The sequence below is a fragment of the Rutilus rutilus genome (genome assembly GCF_951802725.1).
Source record: "Rutilus rutilus genome assembly, chromosome: 12".
Taxonomy (NCBI): Eukaryota; Metazoa; Chordata; class Actinopteri; order Cypriniformes; family Leuciscidae; genus Rutilus; species Rutilus rutilus.
In genome coordinates this window covers 26,111,551-26,135,328 of record NC_140217.1, presented here as the reverse complement: position 1 = coordinate 26,135,328, position 23,778 = coordinate 26,111,551, and the positions used below count along the sequence as shown (strand labels likewise).

The following is a 23,778-nucleotide window of genomic DNA, read 5'->3' as shown; positions in this document are numbered from 1 at the left end:
TTAAATCAACATACGAATCACTCAAGTTTTTGGGTTAAATTATAGGACGTATATACTAAACAGGGCTGCATTAAGACTATCAGAGGCCCCTGGGCTCCACCCCTTTGATGGGCCCTTCATGAACCAGAACTATTACCTACATTCACTCAATCTTCTTAATCAGAAAGCGCAAGTTATCAGCCTTTTATTTTGCAGGAATAAATGCCAGTAACAAAACATCCGAACCTACGCTCTGTTATATAGAATATAAATATCACTACATGAACTACATATTGGCACATAGTCCAAACTATTTGCACAGGCTACTTGCAGTACTTAGAACTACTGCCTACATCAGCTCCATCTTCCTATCAAATCAGCCTTTTGTTTTGCAGAAGTAAATGCTATAAAACGTTCATAAACACAATTATAATATACAGTATAGAGGGAACATGTTCTGTTCTCTTAGTTTTGTTGTGACTACGACATATTAACTTGTGGGAAAGTGATAATATGTTGTGGTTGTTAATTTTGTCGAGATAACGACATCCTTATGTAGTGGCCACATAATGTGAGAGATCCCATGAGGGAATAAGGCGTGGCATATGAGGATTCATCCTCATGGTGTCTCTGAGGAACCTGATGATCAGGTCGTGCTTCCTTAAAGATTTATCATCCACTGCATTGTGAAGTGACACTCTGGAGGCCACATACATTTTCAGGGTGGAAGGGGACAGTCGACCCTCCTACCTGTCCTGCAGGAAGGAAAGCACTGACCCGACTGCACATTTCTGTGCGTCTTCCTTTCGGGAAGCACACCAGTTAGCAAACAGACACCAATTAAAGGTGGTATCAGCGATTTCAGGCCCAAAAATAAATGTTCAAATTCATCTAATCTTCTCTAACGATCCGATAGCTGCCCCCCCCCATAAGCAGGCTGTCAAAAAAGCGTGTCTCTGTAGGCAGCCTAGGCTCTGAGATCTGCACACAAAAACAAATGGTTTAGCCAAACACTCAAAACCAAAATAAACAGTGTTCCAACCAATCACCGACAGGGGTGGGTGTTGTGAGGTTTTGCGCTCGTGCACGGCAGCACGCGAATCAACAGCGTCTATCAGTGGACATAAGACATGGCTGAGTCAATCCCAAAGAGGAGGAGAAGGAGGATTTGTTGGAGGGAATACCATCGTGTTTATTCAACGACACGAATAGTTATCGGGAAGGCTATGGAAAGGTGGAGAGAACTTAAAGAACTAAAAAAATTTAAATCGGACGCCGAGGTTGCATTGTTTCTTCTGGACAGGTGAGTAGCTGCTAGTGCTGACTTGTTTGGATGTGAACTGTGTGTGAAAATATCCTTCTTGAAAAAATATGAGCGAAGCTCGACTAAACTTGGGTAGCTCTAGCTAACGTAGGCGACATTATGCTGAACAGAATCAATCGTTTTTTTCATGATGCACGAAACGGGAGGGAGGGGCGAGCTAACTGGGTTTGTTTGGGATCTCGCTTCAAACACAAACAGAAGTGACGTCACCCACAATCGCTGATACCACCTTTAAAAGCATTGGCCTGCCTCATGGAGTGGGCTCGAACCTGAGTGATAGTGTCTATCACTGCTGGTGATAGCCCACTCAAGTCTTGACGTGGGGCCAGACGTGGAGTTCCAGAGGTCTAGACACGGGTGCCAGATTGTACCCCGTCCCTGATTCCACAGGGAGGGGCTGTTGCAAGGAGCATGAGCTCCGAGAACCAAGTCCGGATATGCCAAAACACCAACAGGACTGGTTCTTCATCCTCCCTGACTGCACAACGTCTGTGCAAAACCAGTTATTTTGTCCTTGCACTGCAAACAAGCAGAGACGGTCTCCAAAAAGTTGACGATTTATGCGGGTGGAGCTACTGTATGAGGTTTTGCCAACAGTTTGAGGATCCACTGGAATTAGAATGTTTAGTCAAAGCTCTAGTATAAAGCTATTTAGTATAAAGTTCTAATCAAGCTCTGGTTTTCAAAGGAAATGCATGATTCATGATCATTTTTATCAGTAATAATCCTGCATAGGTTTTTGTGTTTCTGCACTGAGAGCTGCTGTCTTTATTGCACTCAGGAGTGATGTGGAAGAATAGACTTACAGCAGTTGGAGAAAAGAGTAATACAAGAAAACCTACACACTAGTGCATTTAATTGAATTGTCAGTGTCTGGGAAGACCATTAGGGATCACACCTTCCTCTGTCTCTCTCTCTCCCTCCCGTTTATATGACTGCATAGCTTTTCTAGTAAAATAATGCTTGTGAATTCTACTTTGTGTTCTTATTTTTGCTTCTAATAGAGGTGGTAAGAGTGGCTTGTAAAGATGTTTTTCCCTGTAATTACAAAACAACAGACAGTGTGTGTGTGTGAAGGTGCACACTCTCATAGAGGGATTTGCTCCGGGCTGTTGCTTCATCTCTTTAGGTAATGAGAAATATTTATCTTCCATCTCCTATGCAAAGTTTACTCAAGATCCCCATCACCGAGCTCAAAAAATTTGCTCCGTGGTTTGAAAGCAGTTGTTAATGGCTGCGCATTACAAAACAAAGCCTGTTAATTTAACACTTAGATCCCACCGTCACCCGCACTGGATTTTCCCATCCTCTATAGTTATACTATAGAACTAAAAAAGCTCACTTGTTTCAATAGGGGCATCCATTACGTGATGGAATTCTGAAGGAATGTGTGGTGTCCCGGACAGGCAGCAGAATGACAATGGATGTGGTGGGTATGGGAAAAAGTTAAACAATGGGACTTTTGTTTAAACTGCACTGTCCTATAATGAAGACACATACGGATCAAAAGAGCTTACGCTGATTCGGCTCGAACCACACCGGCTCAATAGGCCTAGTTAGCATTGATGCAAAACTACAGAAATAATTGCTATATTTTGGAATTTGCATGTAACGTATCATTTGAAACAATGTTAATAGTTGACTTTCTCCAGGTATTATTGACCTTCTCTGAACAAAACAAAACACACAGCAATGGTTTGATAGTGCCAAAGTGCCACAGTGTTTATATTTTTCAGGGAATTATCCTTAGATAGGCTTACTTATAGTTGTCTCTGCGAGTTAAGCTTGGATAGGAAAAACATCTAAAAAATTACACACATTTCCTTTGACATCAGTCATATTTGCATTAAATGTTTTTGGAGAACTGAGAATTTAAAATGCATACTGGTAATCAAGCACAAAACTGGCTTTTCTCTCTCAGGACCTTTGATATGATGTATTCATTAAAGAAATCATCTTGATTTTTAAAAAGGGCAGCATAATTTAATTGGATAAATCAGTAATCTACTTTTGTATATTTTATTCTAATACATCATTACTTTAGATTTCAGAGATATTTATGTGTACCGTCAGGCTTTTTTCCAGAACACTTTGCATAACAAGAGGTGGCTTGATATGTTCTGAAGAAAGTGTTTGTTATAAGCTTTTTTTTTTTGGATCATTTATTAATAGCATCAATAATTCAGTTGCAGTCCTATCTGTGGTCCTCAGATCTCACCTATTAACTGTCAATTTACACTTTTCTTTCGGACTAATGCAGTTGAAATGTCTGTAGAGTGCTTTCAAGCTGCCTTAGTGACCACGACGTTAGGAGTCTTCTTTGATAAAAGTCTCTCTCTGTCTGCGTACATTTTTATCCTCATTCATCCTCATAATATATGAGGGCTCACATACAGCCCTGCTGATTTTGCCCAATTATTTTTGATAGGCCATCAATGTTCTGGCCTTTCATGGCCTACTTCACTAGGTGTGATCGAGAGGGGCTCATATAGGCCCTTTTGTGAAGCTTTGTGTGTGTGTGTGTCGTTGCACATTTTTAAAAGTATCAATTAGGGATGGATATATGAAGGTGTCTAATTAAGTGATTATTAGACCCTTTTGATTTTTGTTTTAACATTGCCTTTGTGTTTGTTTACAATGTGAAGACAAGCTGGTCACGACTGATATGAGGTCATAGAAAGAGATAGTTTATAGATGTTCTTTTTAACGGCAAGCTGCTTAGACAATGGCGGTGAAGCACAGGATATTATATTATATTATATTATATTTTACAATCGCTTGAACCTTTATTAAGCTTTCTGCCAGTTTGAAGCAAGCCAAATGCTTACCCTGGAAGCTTCTTACAAGACTCAATGGGTGACTACAACTTTATACTCTTTTGAACAGTTGTTCTTCACTTCAGATGATATTTTTTTATTTTGTCAGTCCTGGATGTAGTAACATATTTAGAATACAATGTCTCCCACCATACACAGATCCTTAAAATATGGACGTTTATGCAGACAATAGCATAAAACCGCTCATCCATCGGTTCAGCATCTCAGGATTTTTCTCATGCCTGTGACAGCACTTCACTGATCTCTCTCAACAGTGGCTTATCACAAAGAGAGACAGCACAGATAACAGCTGAATTCAAGTCCCAAAGGAAGGCAAAGTACACCATTAGAAGCCCACATGCTGTCATTTCACACCTCGATTCTTGTTATGTTCGCTGTTGTTTGCTGTGCCCAATTTCTAAATGACTGATTTACAGCCCTGAAATTAATTGCCGTGTGAGCGTTTGCATTCACTCCCAACGGACAGTTCATCAGCATGTACAGTGACAAATCAAAGGCGTTAAAAACTGCTGCTATCTGACACGCGTGATCTATGAGGGAAACACACCGGAAACGGCTGCCCACTCTCTTGGCTCATGTCATGTGGTTGTCCTTCGAGAATCACAAATTGGGAGATGAGCATTGTTTTTTGCCCTGCTGAAACTGGAATATATAATCGTGGTTAAAAACATTTTCAAGAATGAACCTTTTAACAACTATTTATGTTTTAGGTTTATTTTGCATTATTTTCATGGCAATTAAGGCACATTATTCTCAAAGATTATCCTTAACTTTTATTACAGTAAAACTTGCTGTGTCATGATTTGTATTATTATTATTTATTTTTAAGTCAGTATAAAGGCAGTATGACAAATAATCCTGTGACGTATAAATACTTCACAATTTAAAATATGTATTATTTTTTGCATCAGTGTTGAGAAGGAATTGTTTTTGTTTTTTATTTAAGCTAAAAGGATTTCTGTTTTCCTTAGTGGTATTTTTGAGGTGAAATATGAATTGAGCTTCACAAGTTTCGTAAGATTTAGACCCATTTATTTAGATGATGCATGTATTTAGGTGACAGATGTAAGTGATTCAGACAGCATGAGCACTCCATCAGAACAATGACCCAGCATGCATCTCAATCTCACAGATGATGAAGATCGAGAGAGGGGGCCGCAAATGGATCCAATAGTGGCGTGGGGGTCTCGTTGTCCACTTGAAGCTTTAGAGGGGCTTTTTACAGGAGTGTGTGGGAGTTACTGCTCGGCCCGATAACCACTTCAGCCAGATGACTGATGCAGGGAAAGCAGAAGGAGATCATCATTAATTGATGCAGTGGCAAATGTAGGCGGCTTTGGAGAAGGAGCACACACACTCTCACACTAAAACATGAACATATAGGAGGACAAAGGCCAAAGTCGTGGCTGCTGAAGAGCAGAACACATTTGAATATTGAGGCTGGATAATGCTAACATTTAACCGCTCCATTATCCGGGATCTTTGTTTGCCTGGTTGGAAATGAAAATAGCTCTGTCATTTACTTTATGCTTCTGTGTTTTGACTTGTATGCATGGGTTTTTTCAGATCTGTTTTGGATGAGGAGATTTTATTTAGGACACTCCATGATAATGATGGCGGATCCTTCAACGAAGGCTCATTGGAAAGAATGTGCCTCTAGTACCTACATTCTTGCAAAACTCCAAAAACAGACCTATATATATACAATTCACTGCAGTTTCCAGCTAAAATGAACACCAGATGCAGTTAAACACCAACAACTTTTATTCATTAGATTCCTAAATTATGATTAAGGGGCAGATTAGATTAGTTAATTAGATGGACTTATTTTCATGTGGTTCCTTGCCCAATACTATGTTTTGACCTCAAAACTCTTTTGTCATAGCACTTGATTTGTTTTCATTACAAATTAAATGAACTATTTTACATTTTTCAGGAAGATGGACTAAAAGTGTTACTCAGATAAGCAATAGCCTAAAACAATTGAATAAACAAAATGTAAAATAACACTGCACAGTCTTACTGTACACATTAAATATAGATTAATCCTTATTAAAGCTACTTAAAGGGTTTGTTCACCCAAAAATGAAAATTCTGTCAGTAATTACTCACCCTCATGTTGTTCCAACCCGTAAGACTTTCGTTCATCTTCGGAACACAAATTAAGATATTTTTGATTAAATCTGAGAGCTGGATCACTCCTCCACAGGCTTATGGACACTATAACTTGCTGGCCCATAAAATGTATTAAAGACATTGTTAATATAGTCCAGGTGACTCCAGTGGCTCAATCTTAAGTTTATAAAGCGACGAGAATACTTTTTGTGCGCAAAAACAAACAAAAATAACGACTTTATTCCACTATTCATTTCATTCTCTCTCTGTGCCTCGGGTTAGTTTACGTAGTGTTTTTGCGCAGCGCGTCTGTGTTGCACGTCACCACGTAGGCTCACTATTGGGCGATGCTGGTCATGTGTGTGATGCGTAAAAACACTACGTAAACTAACTCGAGGCACAGAGAGAGAATGAAATGAATAGTGGAATAAAGTCGTTATTTTTATTTATTTTTGCGCACAAAAAGTATTCTCGTCGCTTTATAAACTTCAGATTGAGCCACTGGAGTCACTTGGACTATATTAACGATGTCTTTAATACATTTTATGGGCCAGCAAGTTGTCCATAAGCCTGTGGAGGTGTGAACCAGCACTCAGATTTCATAAAAAATATCTTCATTTGTGTTCCAAAGATGAACGAAAGTCTTACGGGGTTGGAACAACATTAGGGTGAGTAATTACTGACAGAATTTTCATTTTTGGGTGAACTAACCCTTTAAGTTATTCAGTCAGGATTAGTGAGTGGTTTTACTTTGTCATTTGTTGTTTGATTATCATTAATGACAGACTGCAGCAGGTTTATTAGGCTGCTCTCACTTTAAGAGCTAGGCTAATTCACGGATCCAATATACTGTTACACACGCGCTTTCTTTCTCAACTGTGTACGTTTACTTAAGACATAACCCACTGTGTATGTGAATACTCTCCAAAATGGCAATTCACATTTATGTGTGTACGCATTTAGTCGTGTATCCGAAGCCCATTTGCTTATCCATGTTCGACTCAGACTCGGAGCGCACTCATAGAAAGCTGCCTGGGGAACAGTGTCTCATTTGCGGCTTAATGAGCTTTTAATAACACTGTTTAATATCAAGCATGTCCCACAGTTTAGTAACAGTAGACTGCATTTTACAATACTCCCTTATTTGGCTTATTTGGATGTTAAGTTTAGGCTTTTTGGGAGGAAAGAAAATGCACCGCTGTAAAGGAAAGGAATGCGGCAACAGCACAATCATTTCTTTACCTCGATAATCTTGTTTTCATAATCGTTGGACGGCGAAATCGAAAATCAATTAATCGCGCAGCCCTAGTGTCTATTCCATACATTATCACGTTATGCTGGCATCATCAGACAGCATCTCATCACTGGTTCTACACAGTACTTGCACTTTTTAACTGAACTTATTGACAGAATTTTGGCTCACTGTTGCATCTGCAATGGCCTAAGAACCATCAAGGGAGCCAAATGTTATGAACTATTTGGCCCTTCTATAGTTATAAAAATACATTTCCAAAGCCTGTTTTTACACAATAGATAAAAGATGAGTGTGTCTGTTTGTTCTTTTGCATGTTCATCAGAATACATTCTTCAAATCTACAGTATGGCAGCTGTCAGCTTTGTTGGGTGTTTTCAGTGGTAATTGACATGCTGAGATATAGCGGTTGGACGCCAAAATCTGTGTGTGTGTGTTGTACCGTTAAATTTAACGTTATGTCCTGTGACCTTAGAATTGATATAGTTGCATTTGGGAACTACAGGTATGCACGTGTTTGTGTAGCTCTGACCTGCCAGTGGTCATGCCATAAAGCAGTAGTTGGATCACAGAGCATGTCTGCGTGTTTGTGATAGTGTGCATGTGCGTCTGCCTGACTGCTTGATAATTGACATGCTGTAAAGCAGCAGGGGAAGGCTTGTTTGCACTCTGCTGCTGAAGGCAGCTAGTGGGGGGAGGACACTCTGTCAATGCACAGCCTGAAGGACCCAAACTTGGCCTGGCGCTCATGGCCTTGGTCTGCTAAGATATTGCAGCCATCTGGTAATGACACCCAGTCTGAACAAGGCCTAACAAGCCATAACGAGCACAGTACCAGGACTGAGCTGCGTCACCTGCTCTTTGCCACAGACCTAGTTGTCGAGAACCACAGTGATTGCGTATGTCTGTGTCACAGTGGCTGAATCATCATTCACGTTGCTACAGTGTTTAGTAGGCAGATTAGTGAAGATGCACGTCAAAGGCGTTTCTGGGATTTCACTCATAGGGAGCTTGGCTTGCTCAAATTTGGTTGCACTTTATTTTGTGATTTGTAGACTGAAGATTTGAATATACAGCATTTTTGGAGGAGAAATGTACCAAACTTTAAGTTTTTTTAAAGACTGGTAAGAGGTTTTGGTCTTAAACATCATGATTGGTTCCTCATATTTTAACTTTGGTGGCTTAAATGTGAAGAATATTCCACAATACTGTTCAAACATTTGAAGTAAATAACCCCTTGTAGTCAATAATTTTATCTCTTAAAACTCATATTTGATCACCAAAATGACAAATTTAAACGTTTTTTTCCTTGAAAATAAATTTTTTCATGCCTTAAAATAACTTAATTGTAATTTTACACCTTTGCTACATTTAGTATACGCAATTCTATGAATATGCAAATAAGCTCCGCCTCCACTCACTCACACCAGCTCAGAGATCCACTCACTGACGATCACACGTTGACATGATTGGTAACAAGGTAGTTTGTGACGTCAGAATCAGAAACACCAGCGATTTCGAACCACGTTTTTGAGACTGTTGCTGTGTTCGAAACCGCCCCTATACCCTCATTCACTATTCCCTACATTACTCCACTAATATAGTCCACTTGAAGGAGTGAGTGAAAACAAGTGAGCGAATTCAGACACTGAGTACGTCGGAAGGGCTGCCGCTTTTGCATAGTTTGTGCTTGTTGTTTAATAATTAATCGTAACTAACTAGAAGCTCCAGTAGTAATGAAAAGATTTATCCTGAATTCTGCTATGGAAACTAGCTTGTATAAACCATAATTAAATAATCAATTAAAAATGAATTTATCTGTATGATATTACGCTGGACCAGTACGGTTTGGAAAATGGATGGATGATTGATTCAGCTGCTGCGCCATGTACACTCGTTATTGCGGTGCATTGTGGGATTGAATGAGTGCACTCGATAACATCCACTATGGTTTCGGACACCACTACAAATGGCTGTCCCCTCAAATAGTGCACTATTTAAGGGTATAGGGCGTGATTTCGGACACAGCCTGTCTTTGTTTCACTGCGGTTTTAAAGAGAAAATACTCAGTAATGGTGTTGACTGATGAATTTGCACACGGTTTGTCTTAAAGCATATTAAAAACACCACATAGACGTATAAACAACATTAAAAGCTTGATTTTCACCACAGGGGGACTTTAAAAAAAAATGTGCACTGACCCCAAGCTTTTAGAGTGGACCCTGATTTCATAATTTCCAAAAATCAACTAAATAATCATACAGTATGTAGTCAAAATAATAATCATGTAGTATACCACCCTCTCCATTGTGTGCCTATGTTTACTCTTCCGCCTGCCAAAAGTGGCACACGTGCCTAAGGTTTAGACGCCTGATTTGTGTTAGCTAGATGCTTACACTTACTTATGCAGTAAAGCAGTCTGTTGTATGAAATGAATATGTTATTTTATGACAGTAGGTCTACTTTCGCATCGCCAAATAAGTGCATTTAGTGCATGTAGCAAAAATCTGCAAATTGAGATTTACCCAGCCTGGACAGAAGCTACTGCATCAATCATCTAAGCCCGTGTGCTAACAGATACAAGCCCATGCTTGTTTTAAATGCTGTGATCTTTCACACCCTGGCTTAATGAATCTCGATGAGCTCTCACGGTGTGAGTAGAGCTCATGTCATACACTACACTAACTGAGTGAGTGTTACTCCTCCCCAGCATATTATCATCTCAGAGCTAACGAAAAGCCTAATGAGTGTAATAAGAACGGGGAAACGGAGCACAGACAATGCTCATGGGATGAGGAGGCTCAACGCTGTGATTTTAACTTTATAATTGCTGTAATTGTTGTGCCTTTGTCTCATGATGTTTGCAGAAGCCAATGATAAACTCTTCGATCTGGACTCATACTGACCACAACGGACCTAAAGAAGCCACAAAAGATCTGCAATAGACAGTAATGTCATCTTCTATTGACACGTCATGCTAGTCATTTTCATGTCAGTCCCTATGTAGCGCTTACTAATGACTGCACTGTACATTAATGAGTAATTTTAGATGTCTCATGGCAGAAGAATTATAGGCTTTATGCTGCTACAATAAAGCCCCCCATCACACAAACCCCCTAACTCGACTTAGCCAAGAAAAAAGAAACTAATAACTGTCACAGATTGAGACGAAGGCTATAATCAGGTTCCTCCTGTGTTTTAAAAAATGGTTGCTTAGCGCTGTCACCAGTAAAGTGGCTGTGATTTCTAAGATTATTGTGTTAGCTGTTCTTTGTTCACGTTGTATTTTTTCTTTGTCGGATAAGAAAATGCTTATCTATGCTTCAATATATGCTTATCTATGCATCTATACTTTACTCTAGTTAAAAAGAAGGGAGGTATAAAGGGGGGGAGAGAGAAGGACAAAAAATTAAGTATAAATGAGATTAACTTCAATGCAAGAGTGATAAACAGTTTTTAACAATGTGTCCTGTTATTAAAAATAATGTAAAATGTTTGATAATTAAATGGACAGACTTCTTGTGAAGTTAATTAAATTATTTCATTGAATTTAATGGTAATTAAAGAATTATTTAATGACAGGCTCACCGTACTGTCACGTTTTCAGGAATGAATCAGGTTAATAAACTGAGAGCCATCTGCCAAGAGCCAATCCAACAGAAAATCTGTAAAATTGTAGTTTTAACTTTTAAATGTTTTTTTGTTTTTTGTTTTTTGGAATAAGAGGTTTTATTCATATCAAGTCAGGATGAAACGGAAGTAGCAGCAGATGTTTTTTCCCAGATTTTGACAAGTCCGAGTGGAACGGATTATCGAAAAATAAAAAAATGTAGGATGGGGACTTGGTTCTATCTGTCAGTGGTTGATTGGATTTTGGGATGTGGGTGTGGCCCTCAAAAATGGAGGCAGATGAACTCGAACTTGCAGGAGCGGGGTTTAAGTCCTGCATACGTCATTCAAATTACGAGAAGAAATAAGTGAAACATGCACGAATGAATCATCCCAGATCAATAACATGCATTTAGAAAATACATAGGGTGAATTTTCATTTCATGCTGACATAAAGTGTCATGCATAGAAGGAACATGGTCTATAAACATGCATTGTGAATTACATGTACATATAATAAATGTGATGATGTCTGCACTAGAATTGGACTTTTTTTTTAGGTTCTGCTGTGTGTGCGCCCTCATTCACAGTCTGCTCTCGTTTCAGTGATATAACAAAAAAAAATTTAAATGCATCTACTAACATAAAGCTGCAATTTTATTTTATGTTTGATGTTATATAATGATGTTTTTCTCTGGCCTGTGTATGTTAATTTTTAAGTTTGATGAGTTTTTCCATTTGTGTTTGTTAGACTCAGCATGATCCACAGTTTTATATTTTTTCTAGTGTCACACATAGGTCGTAATACTCTTGTACTCTTGTTGTTTTTTACACTCAATGTCCATTTGATTGCCCTTTGAGTGTTTCATTAATGTTTTTTGTGTCTGTGTGTGTATGTGTGTGTGTGTCTCACTAGCCTTCGTAACTCTTCTAAATGGTGACCAGGCACAGGATGCCATCCGAACTCTGCACCAGACATCAATCCGAGGCCGTGACATCACCGTCCAGCTTCAGCCCACGGACTCCCTCCTGTGCGTCACCAACCTGCCCTACACAGTCACTGCCGGCCAGTTTCAGGAGCTGGTGCGTTCCTATGGCAACATCGAGCGCTGTTTCCTGGTGTACAGTGACCTTACGGGTCACTCCAAAGGCTACGGCTTTGTGGAGTACATGAAGAAGGACTCGGCCTCCAGGGCACGGTCAGAACTCTTGGGCAAACCGCTGGGTGACCGCGCACTCATGGTGCAATGGGCTGACGTCAACCAGCTGACCTCTGCTGAACACCTCCACTCCAAGTGCCTATGCGTGGATCGCCTGCCGCTAGACTTTGAAGATTCGGAGGAGCTGGCTCACATTTTTTCAGAGAGCTACAAACCCGTCTTCTGCCAGGTGAGATGTGGAGAAAAGTAGCAGTGGGTGTTTTTATTCAGGCATTTCACTTCCACCGACACGGCTGGAAAATAATTAGTTTATAAAACAAATGATTTTGCCTTTGAAGAAGTAAGGGAGATATGTATATTTATTTTATCAAACAGAGAACTTATGTGGTTGCCATTTGCAGTCTTTTAAAGGGGTAGTTCACCCAAAAAAAATTGCATTTCATTTACATATAGGACATTCTTTCTTCTGCTAAACACAAAAGGAGAAGTTTGGTATATTGTCTCTGATGTTCATTTCAATACAATCAAAATTGAGGAGGATGCAAACTGTCCGTCTCCAGAAAATGACATAAAAACACCCATAAAAGTTTGTCAGAATATAATTAAAATGTCAGCTTTTCAGTGATTTTGATTAATTGAAAAGCACCAGCTCATACGTGTTATTAGTTAGAGAATCTGACTACATTGATCATACTGTATTTTTTTTATTCGCTTAAAAAAATTTGGTTCATAATGTTAATTTGTTTTAGGATGAGACTACACTGATTGTGCTGTAACATTTTGATTCGCAAAAAGAACCATAAGAATCATTTGTTTGGTAATCGGATAACACTGATTATGTTGTAGGTTTTTGATTGACTAAAAAACGGCTCATAGGAGACTTATGGAGACTAACACTTTATTTTGATAGTCCCCTTTAGACATTCTAATGACTATAAGTAACTTTGCAAGTAACGTATTTTACTAACCCTACCCCTAACCCTACCAGTGTACTAATACTCTGAGAGTTTGTTGACATGTAGGTGTCAGAATGTCTAAAGGGAACCATCAAAATAAAGTGTAACCAAACCGGCTCATAAGAGTCATTTGTTCGGGAATCCAGCTACACTGATTGCGGTAGGTTTTTCTGATTTACTTAAAGAAATGGCTCATAAGAGTAATTTGTTTGGTAATTAAACTGAACTGTTTGCACTGCATGTTTTTGATTAGCTAAAAAAAGAACTGGCGCATAAGAGTAATTCATTCAGAATTATGACACCACCTTGATTGTGCTGTATGCTTTTGATTTGCTAAAAAGAACCAGCAGATAAGAGTCATTCATTTGGGAATCCAACTACACTGTGCTGGGTTTTTCTGATTCACTTAAAGAAATGGCTCAGAAGAGTCGTTTGCTTGGTAATCAGACTAAACTGATTGCTCTTTGTTTTTATTCACTAAAAGAACCAACTCATTATAATTCACCAAAAAAAGCTCATAAGAGTCATTTGGTCATAAATCAGACTTCACTGGCAACACTATTTTCATTCTGTTGAGAATAAAGGTTTGAGAACCATTCTTCGTTACCAATTTTTTTTACTTTTTTTTTTTTTTTTTTTTAAATGGACCAGGTTCTGAATACAAACCAGTTGTCTGTTCCCGACCTAGTCATTAGGGAAGTGTTAATGATCTGGCATTAGAGGTTGAGTTCTGTTGCCAGACTTGGTGACGAGGACTTATGTGGAAACCCTGCTTAGCTTTCTCTCGCCACTGTGTTAATAAGAGAGAGCTTTTCCCCATGCAGACCTTCTCCAGAAATCAATACCTCCCAGGAAAACTGCCTTTAAGTGCTGATGCAGGATATGGTTTCCTCAAGCTCCATCCTAATCAAAACCATTAAAGCTAAAGGGCAACACTGACTTCAGATCTACAGTTAGGGTGAACACCAGCCAACACAGAAATCAATACGCTACACCCTCTCAATCCCATAAAGCTTTGCAGCAGCATTAAACCCACACCATCTGCTGGAGCGTTGGAGATGCATCAAGCTCTCAGGACTTTGACCTTAAATTGCATCACAGTGCTCTCAGGCCTCTTTAATACTCAAGCTTTGCTTCAAGAATCAATAATGGAGCTCTCTGAATATTGCTACCCCCCCCCACTACTGTACATAAATGAGATAACTCGATGAACTGCGCAAGTGATTCAGCTCATCTGTGTGCTGGAGATGCCGGAAAACAAGATGCAAAATGTGCCTTATGTCAACAGAAAATGTCTCATCAATATTTAGGAGGTTTTAATGATCTAAAAGCTTCTTTCAAAACTGCACAGTGATTGGAAAGAGTGACTCTAGTAATGTTCTCCTAATTGAGCTTCTTCAACACAGCTGTTTCAATATAAATATAAAATAGAGTTATTTCAGGGTTTATTCAGTCCTTCTGGTGTAATAGCGCAGTGGTTATCAAACCTTTTTCAGGTGGTGGATCACTTCAAAAGTAAAACAAAAAATGCAGATATGTACGGTAGGCTAGTGTATAATTACCCTCAGTTTATAGCTTATATGCTGAAAGATCATTACTTTTACAAATCCATAATTTTCTAGACTGCTTTTTGGCTAGTTTCATTGAAATTAAATAGTAGGCTCATTAACCAGATAAAGCTAAATAAGCCAGCTGGCCACTGTTTATGAAGTTTAATCAACACGAAGTTTAATTTATATCCACTAACGCATACTGAAGTGAGACAACAGCAAACTATCACAAATGAATTGTTGGTCATTATTCAAATTCCTCGATAATAGTGTTTATTGGCATTTATGAATACAAAAATGTATGCTTCAAGTTTTATAAAAGTATGATTTATGCATTAGATATTGTTTTAGTATTACTATTATGTAATCGGAGACGAGAAGAGATGGAAGAGGGAGGGGATGCTATTTTGATTAAAGATTATGAGGGAATGTGGATTAAAACAACAACGATGTGCACAGATGAATAATTTATAATAGATACTGCAATATTCTATACCAAAAATAATCATCAAATTGACTTAATGGCTAATTTAAGTACTCAAATTGTATTAATGTACACTGTGCACATTTGTGCTTCTTGAAGGAAAGTCACACTGACATGAGGTTGAGTAAAGGATGACGTTTACTGGCTTATTTGAAGTGATGACCAGGTAATGTTTGACTCTCCACAGATGCTGCTGAAGTTTATTTCTCGAAACCATTTTCATGTGATATGAAATGACAACACTCTTGAGTTTAGTTGGCAGGAAATGTCAGCTCCATTATGTGTTTGAAAATGCATCTTTTTTTCTCTGGCATCTCACCTCCCACTTTGTCACTCATTCATCTCGCAGCCCCCCTCCCTTCTGTCAACTCTTTTCCTTTTCCCTTTCTTTTTGAGAAACACAGCAGTTATGTTATTAGATGACTCAGCGCGTTCATGACGGACATATTCTGCCCCTGGCACATATGAGGGACACATACTGACAGCTGGACACACACACACACACACACAGTGCATCCAGATATATTTAGGTGGACGTGATTAGAGATTAGCCCAGTGGTTTCTGAAAAGATTTTGCTATTGCCTCTTTCTGTTTTTCCTCATCCATTCGTCGCTCTCTCTTTGTATGTTCTCTGTTTGTTAATCTCCGTGTTTTCCTTTGGACTGATATAAAGGTCAACTCATCTGCTGACCTCAGTAGATTTTGAAGGCTGTCATAACACACACACACACACACACGTCACTTTTTACGACAACCTCATGTGAAGATGGTAAATGAAGACACATAGAGTAATATGCTTTTAAAATAAGTAACCATTAATGTTTTATGTTTGATCCCATACAGATTAGGCTAAGTGATCTGTTTTTTAATGCTACTACATTATTAATGACCACATGTAGGTCATTTGAAAAATGTATACATCCATTTGTTTTTTTTGAATGCTTTTAAATGCAACAATTAAATGCTTATTGTTTTGCTGTCCATGAATTGTTGTACTGCTTTTATTTTTCCATTTTATCACTATGTATTAGAGTTTGCATGAGTGTATGTGCCGGTTTCTAAGTTTATGCACTTATTCCCAGGTTGTGGTGATGTTCCTGTTATGTATTTAAAAGGTAAAGTGTTCAGCATGAATTTTCAGTTCAGCAACAGAAAATTGGTCCAATTTCAAAATATAATTAGTCTGTTCCGACCACTGTTATTTTAGTATTATTTATAGTATTATTATATGTAGTAATATATGTTGAATTAGCTTTTATTTTTATATTTTCAGTTTAATTTTCAATTTAGTTTGTTATAATATTATTGTTATTTGTTTTTTTTATTAGTGCTGTCAAATCGATTAATTGCATCTAACACACACACACACACACACACACACACACATACAGTATATATATAATATACCTATATAAATATAATGATATATATACACATATTATATAAGCAAAAATTTATCGATTAATCTATTTGAAAGCACTAGTTTTTATGTTTTATTTGTTCGTTATTAAATCATTTATTTTTATATCAGTTATTGTTGTAGCAATTTTAGTACTTAAACTTCAACTTATTTATATGGTCACGTACACACTGCAGCTAAATTTGGTTAATTCACCTTTTAGTGCTTAATCCTGTTCTGTACACACACAGTTCATTAATTTAAGGGAGTGACATTATAAAAAAACAAGTAATAAAAACTCAGTGAGTGTTTTAGCGCAATTTTCTCACGTCATGGGATCACAACACTCAAAATTCAATTTTTGAAGCATAAAGGAAAGATTTTTGATCAAATCTTTTTTTCTAATATTATTGTACATTTTAGAAGCTATCGATTGCAATTTGTTTCAACTCGATAGCTATTATGGTTGCCGAGAAATTTGCAAAAAACTGAATTTTTTCTGGAATTTCCAGGAAATCCAAAATCTTTTCCTGGATTTTTTTTGTGCGTTCCCGAGATTAGACCTTCCTTAACATAATGCCAAAAACCCGAAGTCTCTAGGTGGTCTGGTTGAGGAGTAGATAGAAGTGCAAGATTGGTGCGCACAGACAGAACAGAAATCATGAGTTAACAATCGCAATTTTGTCCGGTGGAAAATTTCGCTAAAAAACTTATTTTATTTCAGTGAGTTGACGAGACATATATTTTCATTTAGTGTAACTTTATGTACACACAACAAAATGACTAAATCTTTAACTAAAATTCAAATGAAACCGGAAAATATAAAAATAAAAATGAATTCAAAATATTAATAAAAACTATTATAGTACTTCTATGATTCTAAAATAACACTGCTCAACATTCGTCTTGGTGCGAACAGGCCTAGTATCACTGTTGTTATTGTTATTGAGGAGTTTAAGGAGGTCACTGGGGGCGCCAGAGATTATTTAGACATCATCTAGACCACAAGTTTTGTATGGGCAAGGGACATTCCAGTTTTCGTCTTAAAAAAAAAACCCATCTTGGTATTTTTGCAAAAAGATCTTATACCATACATAGGTTACATAGGGCTGAATTTTTTGTACTTTGCCAGTGCCTTGACATTATTCTTTCATTCATACTGCCCACTGCTCCCTCTTTCCCCGAATCCCACTGGGGTATCTGTATCGCTCTCAAAGGTCAACCATTTATAACAGGAAATAGACCATGTCCGAGCCAGAGGGAACACGTCATGTAGATGTTCAAGCACAATATTTGCTTTTGATGGAGTGTTTTATGGTTTAAGGGTATATTGTTTGTGTGTGTTTAAATGGAGGTGGTTGCTGTATTGATCGTCTCAGTGGTTGTGACTACTCCCAGATTGCCTGACCACTCTCTCCTTCCTCTCTAGGAATATGTTTGTAGAGACAAGGCCGACCAGAGGAAATTCACGGATCATTATTGTATTAGATTTGTGTCAAGTGCCCTCCAGAATACAGACTTGTGACAGAATCAGTTTGGGCCAAGAGAGAAAAAGAGCAGTTCAATATTTGTGCATCTCAACAGGTTTATTGAAATTATTTTATGCTCTCATTTGTCACACAGAAGCTTGTCATTATATACAAAGAAGACACATCTACTTCCTGTTTGATTTTGCTAGTCTGTCTGTGTGGTGTCTTTGGCTGGGATAAGAGCCATGGATGGCGACAGTTTACTTTTATTTATTCTATGCCTCTAAATGTATGTTTTTCATATTCCATATCTCTTTTCACTAGGTTTTTTGAAACAAGATGTAAACAAGCTTGTGTGTGTGTGTGTGTGTGAGAGAGAGAAAGAGAGAGAGAGAGAGAGAGCAGGAACATGAAACAGAGGAAGGCCTGTAAAAGTCATTATCAGTTACTGGTCGATATAAGGGATTTTTTTGTAATGTATCGCATTGGTCAATAATTTTACATTTATTTGGGTATTAAAAACCATATAATAGAGACACTGAATTTGGTGGGATGGAGCCACCCACTACTCAGGCAATTACACACCCCTTCAACTCTAGGTGCCACTTTAATGTAAATTCATTTAAATTTTCACAAACTCTAGAAGTTTGTTCCCAAAAACATCCACAGGATTTATTCTTTTGACTATTTGGATCATGTTCACACGAGCTTCAACCTTAATGCTCTCTGCTCTCGGCTATATTATTTGAAAGAAATTTTAGATAAAATATCTATTGATATTTAAATGAAACGTAACTGCTGCCAATAAAACTGCTGAACTATAGAAGAGCTGTAAAATGTTCCTCTGGGAAGAGATTCTGGGAATGATGTGCATTCACCAAAGTGTTCAAACGGACACACACACAAATGTTTGACACTCTTCCAAATGACGAATGCTTTTCCTTCTCTATATTTAGGCTTTTACATACACTGTCCTGACTGCATTATAACTGGCACAGATAAGCCCGGGTTCCTCCGAGACATACCGCACCACTTATTATTACTGCCAAGGACGTATGCCGTGTGTGTGTGTGTGACAGTGTGAAAGAAATATCCAGGCCACACTAGTACGCATTACAGATTCATGGTTTCCTCTCACCACCATGTACTATGTATGTGTGTGTCTGTGCACATTGTACATGTTGTATAAGGTCCCACATTGAATCTGACTGTGTGTTTCCTTTTTGCTTCTATCATCCTTTATGCCACTCTTTTCTGTCTGTCCTCTAATCAGCCCATCTTCATCTCACGTTCTCTCAACATCCTGTCTTTTCTACTGCGCTCTATATTTTCCCTCTTCTTCTGTCACTCTCACATTATCCGTTCATTCATTCACTCCCCCTCCAGAACTCCCTTTCTTCTCTCTCTCTCTCATTCTCTATTTCCTCCATCTATGTTCCCTCAGGGGTCTCATTTCCATCCCAGTAACTGCCAATAGCTGATCAGTTTCTTCCACCCCCCTAGATTCAACCTTCATCCTTTTTTTCCTCATCCCTCCATCTGTGTTCATCTCTGTGTCTGTAGAAAGGCTGTAAATCAGTGTTTACTGCACAGCTATTCAGGAGTTGTGAACTTGTGAATTGCTTGTGATGAGAAAGAGAATAGGTGGCACAAAATATGTAATATGTTGGCATTAAACTCGTTAACACAATATTCTATTGATCTGTCATTGCTAACTGCATGGATAAAGGAAATGAACCGCATAAAACGTGAACAAATCACTTAACTAGTGAGATTCTTTGTAATGAATCAGTCAAAGTTGGTGAATCAGAATAAAGCACAGGAGTCATTGTTCTGAATAATGAACCGAATTGACTGAGAAAGAGACTGATCGGCACAAAATATATAATATGATCATGATCCGGATTATTTATAAGTCATGGTATCCACTTAGCTTTAAGCTGAATGTGTTGAAGGAGAGGTAGAGGAGGCTGTTCTTTCCACTGATCAGTCCTTGGCAGTTGGTGGAGATGTTTTGATGAGGTGTCGCTGTACTCCCTTGAGGCCAATTCGACGAAATGACGCACATAGATGAAAGGCAACACCTCACAACACATCTGGAAGAGTGTGTGTTTGTGTGTGTTTACTCAAGCTCACCTTGTGAATGTTCTTGATTCCCTGTGTGGTTTCTCATTAGGATTGTGAGATTCAAAAACACTGCCTGGTAATTGTGCTGGGAATTAGAGAGACTTTAGCATATTTGCAAGTAAGCTTATGTGCAAGTTTTTATGGCGAATCACTTTATCGTTAAATACTCTTGCTTGCAATTTGATTTAATGTGCGTCTCCGGTACCCAGCAAGCAATAGCCTTCATTTCACCGTCTAGGCTAGGTTAACTATAGACCCCATATAGTCCGGCTATGAGTAACCCACTATAGCCAAAATAACCTTGAATTTGGTTACATGTCGTTTTTGCCAAAATAACTTGCGAGACGTATGATATTCCATCATGTAAGCAAAGTCAACAGTGATTACAAGGTGTTTGGTTTCATTTTTTTGACATGTTATCTAATTGATGACTAGTCTATTCTTGGGCTATGGTTTAGAGTTAGACATCTATTAAATTTCCACTGACTGCCCAAATTTTGCCTTGTTTTAGCCTAGACATCAGGCCTGTGTTTGGACCGCTATTAGATGTGTTTTAATTGCAAAATTGCTTGCTGGGTACAGTGGTCCCGAATATTTTGTTACCTAATGCGATGGAAATCATGCATCTTAAAGCATAGCTTAAGTGACCATGTACTTTTTGGAGGCATTGCATGTTAGAGATGTTGTAGCAGCAAAGCCAGACTTCTTTTCACCCCATCCAGAGTCATGAAAAAAAACTATAAACAAGGCATTGACTTGCCTGCTTGAACACAGCACATTCTCCCACAGACAGAGTCTAGTTTCAGATCTGGACACGGCTGGATTATTGAAAGTATGAAATGTTGTCATCTCTGTTTTTGATTAACCTTGCAATGCAACTTTTCTCACTGACTCAGCAAAGAAGTCACAACATCCAGTGATATGCTGCTTGCTGCCTAAAACAGGGGGTTTAGGATAGTAATTATAGTTAAATTATAGTTAAAAAAATGAATGAAATATTCTACTGCATTTCTAGGTCACTAATCAGATAAGCAAATTTGAAATCCTTTGTACAGATAATACTATAATAATGACATGCTAATAATATAATTTATATATATATATATAATTTGTGATCCCAGATATTTGGACCCCGCAGTATCAATAAACAGACAAGTTCATGTTTGCCACAAGGAAAAATACTCAATAATTAAAACGCAATTTCCGTTCTAATATCAAAGTAGTGCTTAGTATGCTGTGGGGTTTTATTCATCTCATGTCAGATGTCACAATCATTAACCACATCTTTTAGCTGCAGGCAGCTCACAAATCAACACCAGAAGTCACAAATCAGTGGTTCCTTAAGGCTCTGCACAACCCAGCAGAGCTGAGATCTCATGTCTGCAGATACATTTCGCTTCCAGTTGAGAATTTTAATGAAAATGAATGAAATTGTTAATTTTATGGTTTCATAAAATAATCATGCATCGCAAGAACCGAGATATGATTATAAAATTGGATTGTAATGATGTACCAAAATCACATGCCTTTGGCAAGATTTGTTGATCTCTCAACACAGTGTGTGTGTGTGTTTGTGTGTTGTAGCTGGCTCAGGATGAGGGAAGTCCAGTGCGGGGTTTCGCCGTTGTGGAGTATGAGACGGCGGAGCAGGCTGAAGCCATGCTGCTGGAGATGGACAGACAGCTGATCCAGGGTCAGGAGATACGTCTGTCTCTCTGTCCCCCAGGAACCTCTGGACGCAGCACTCTCGCCGCCCTCATCGCTGCTCAGGGTGTGGTGAGTGACGTGCACATTCACAGGGGACAAGTGCCATTACCGTCACAGCAAGCAACGAGAGCGTTTCCCACACATTCATGCAGAAGCATTAACGCACACACATGCATGTGTGAAACAGCAGTGGTGACAGTTTAATTACAGTATTCATACAAACCCTGCTGTTTCAGACATCTCCAGACCTCCGCTGCATTTCCGAGGCCTGAAATAAACCACAGAGCTATTTTCATCGCGCTGGACAGATCCACATAAACTAGCAGTCTGTCTAAAACAACACTGTCCTGAAGAGACTGTCAGTGGTTCAGTGGTGTCGAGCGTTAACTGATGTTCTTCAACACAATGATTTTGCTTCGGGACTCAGATTATAGTTTGAGTGTTTGGTTTCTAAACATTTCTTTAATTTTGTTGGTTTCTTGCTCTCAGCACCCAATAATTCACTACATAATACACATTGTGGTAGACACAAACCATGTTTATTTTTTTGCTGCTGGTGAATATGTATTTAATGCAGTCTGGTTCACATTTTCGTATAATCCTTGAGTAAGATAAAAGTAAAGCAAGCAAAAAAGTAAGCATACAGTATTTAGCTTTCTGTTCATGATGAAGAGATTCTTATCCTTGTTCTTAATAAAGTCTTTAAAATATATATATTTATATATATATATATATATATATATATATATATATATATATATATATATATATATATATATATATATAATCATGTGTTATACAGTATTTTATAAAAAGATATGTAATATATACACTACCATTCAAAAGTTTGAGTTTGATTAGATTTTTTTTCAGGATTCTCGATGAATAAAAAGTTCAAAACAACAGCATTTATTAAAAAAATGTTTTGTAATAATGTACAATTCTTTGCTGGCACTTTAATGTGTCTGCTGAATAATACATATATATATATTATGATTAGTTGCATTTTATTATTTGTATTTAGCATCTTTTTTTTTTTGCTGTCTATGTGACAACCTTATTCACAGACCACATTTTACTGTCTTTTAGCACAACTGAATACAGCCCAGCCTACACACACAAAATCACTCTGTCATGTTCCTTCATGTCTCTTCATGTCTCAGATAGTGGTTCTCATTGATGTTTTGTTAGAACGTAGATTTTTTTTGTCTGGCATTTCAAATGTAACATTTCATTTTGAATGTGGGACTGAATGTGGCAGAATTCAGTATATTGTTGGCAGAGCAGTTTGCTACGTCTGAACATTGATTGATTTCATTGTTCAGCTTTTCGCTTCTAGTGGACAATAAAATATCTGACTACCGTTATCTTTTTACATTTTACATTATACAGGAGCTTTTTATCCAAAGTGACTTTCAGTAGAGGAGCATAAGCAATTTGTCACAGATTTTCTGTATACAATGCCACATATATTAGAAAGCTAGATTAGGAAACAAGCTAGTAGAGCAGAGGAGAAATGCAGAGAAGAGAAAGAAGAGGATTTTTGGTTATTTTTTAAAGATGGAATATGTTTAAAGACCCCATGAAATAATTATTTTATGAAAGCAATTTGTGTATCCACGTTATTATGTTAGACGTATCCTAATGAAACAGGAAAATGATGTAGGACATATCAAAGATCTTATCCTTCCTTTTTTTAAAATAGCTAATAGCCTTTGGGCAGGTGGTATTATGACAGGGGACATTTTCATTCTAGATAATTTTATTGTACAACATTTTGTATACGCTCCTGTGTGCAAGTCAACAATA

At 38.0% G+C, this 23,778-nt stretch overlaps 1 protein-coding gene across 1 annotated transcript in view; it reads left to right on the top strand.

Annotated features, from left to right (window-relative positions):
- Positions 1 to 23,778, top strand: part of raver2 (ribonucleoprotein, PTB-binding 2) — a 65,774-nt gene that overhangs the window by 17,856 nt on the left and 24,140 nt on the right. Inside the window, exons 3-4 of the mRNA XM_084426773.1 lie at positions 12,033 to 12,505; positions 21,847 to 22,038. Of these exons, the coding sequence (XP_084282899.1) occupies positions 12,033 to 12,505; positions 21,847 to 22,038 (665 nt within the window). The remainder of the gene's footprint in view (positions 1 to 12,032; positions 12,506 to 21,846; positions 22,039 to 23,778) is intronic.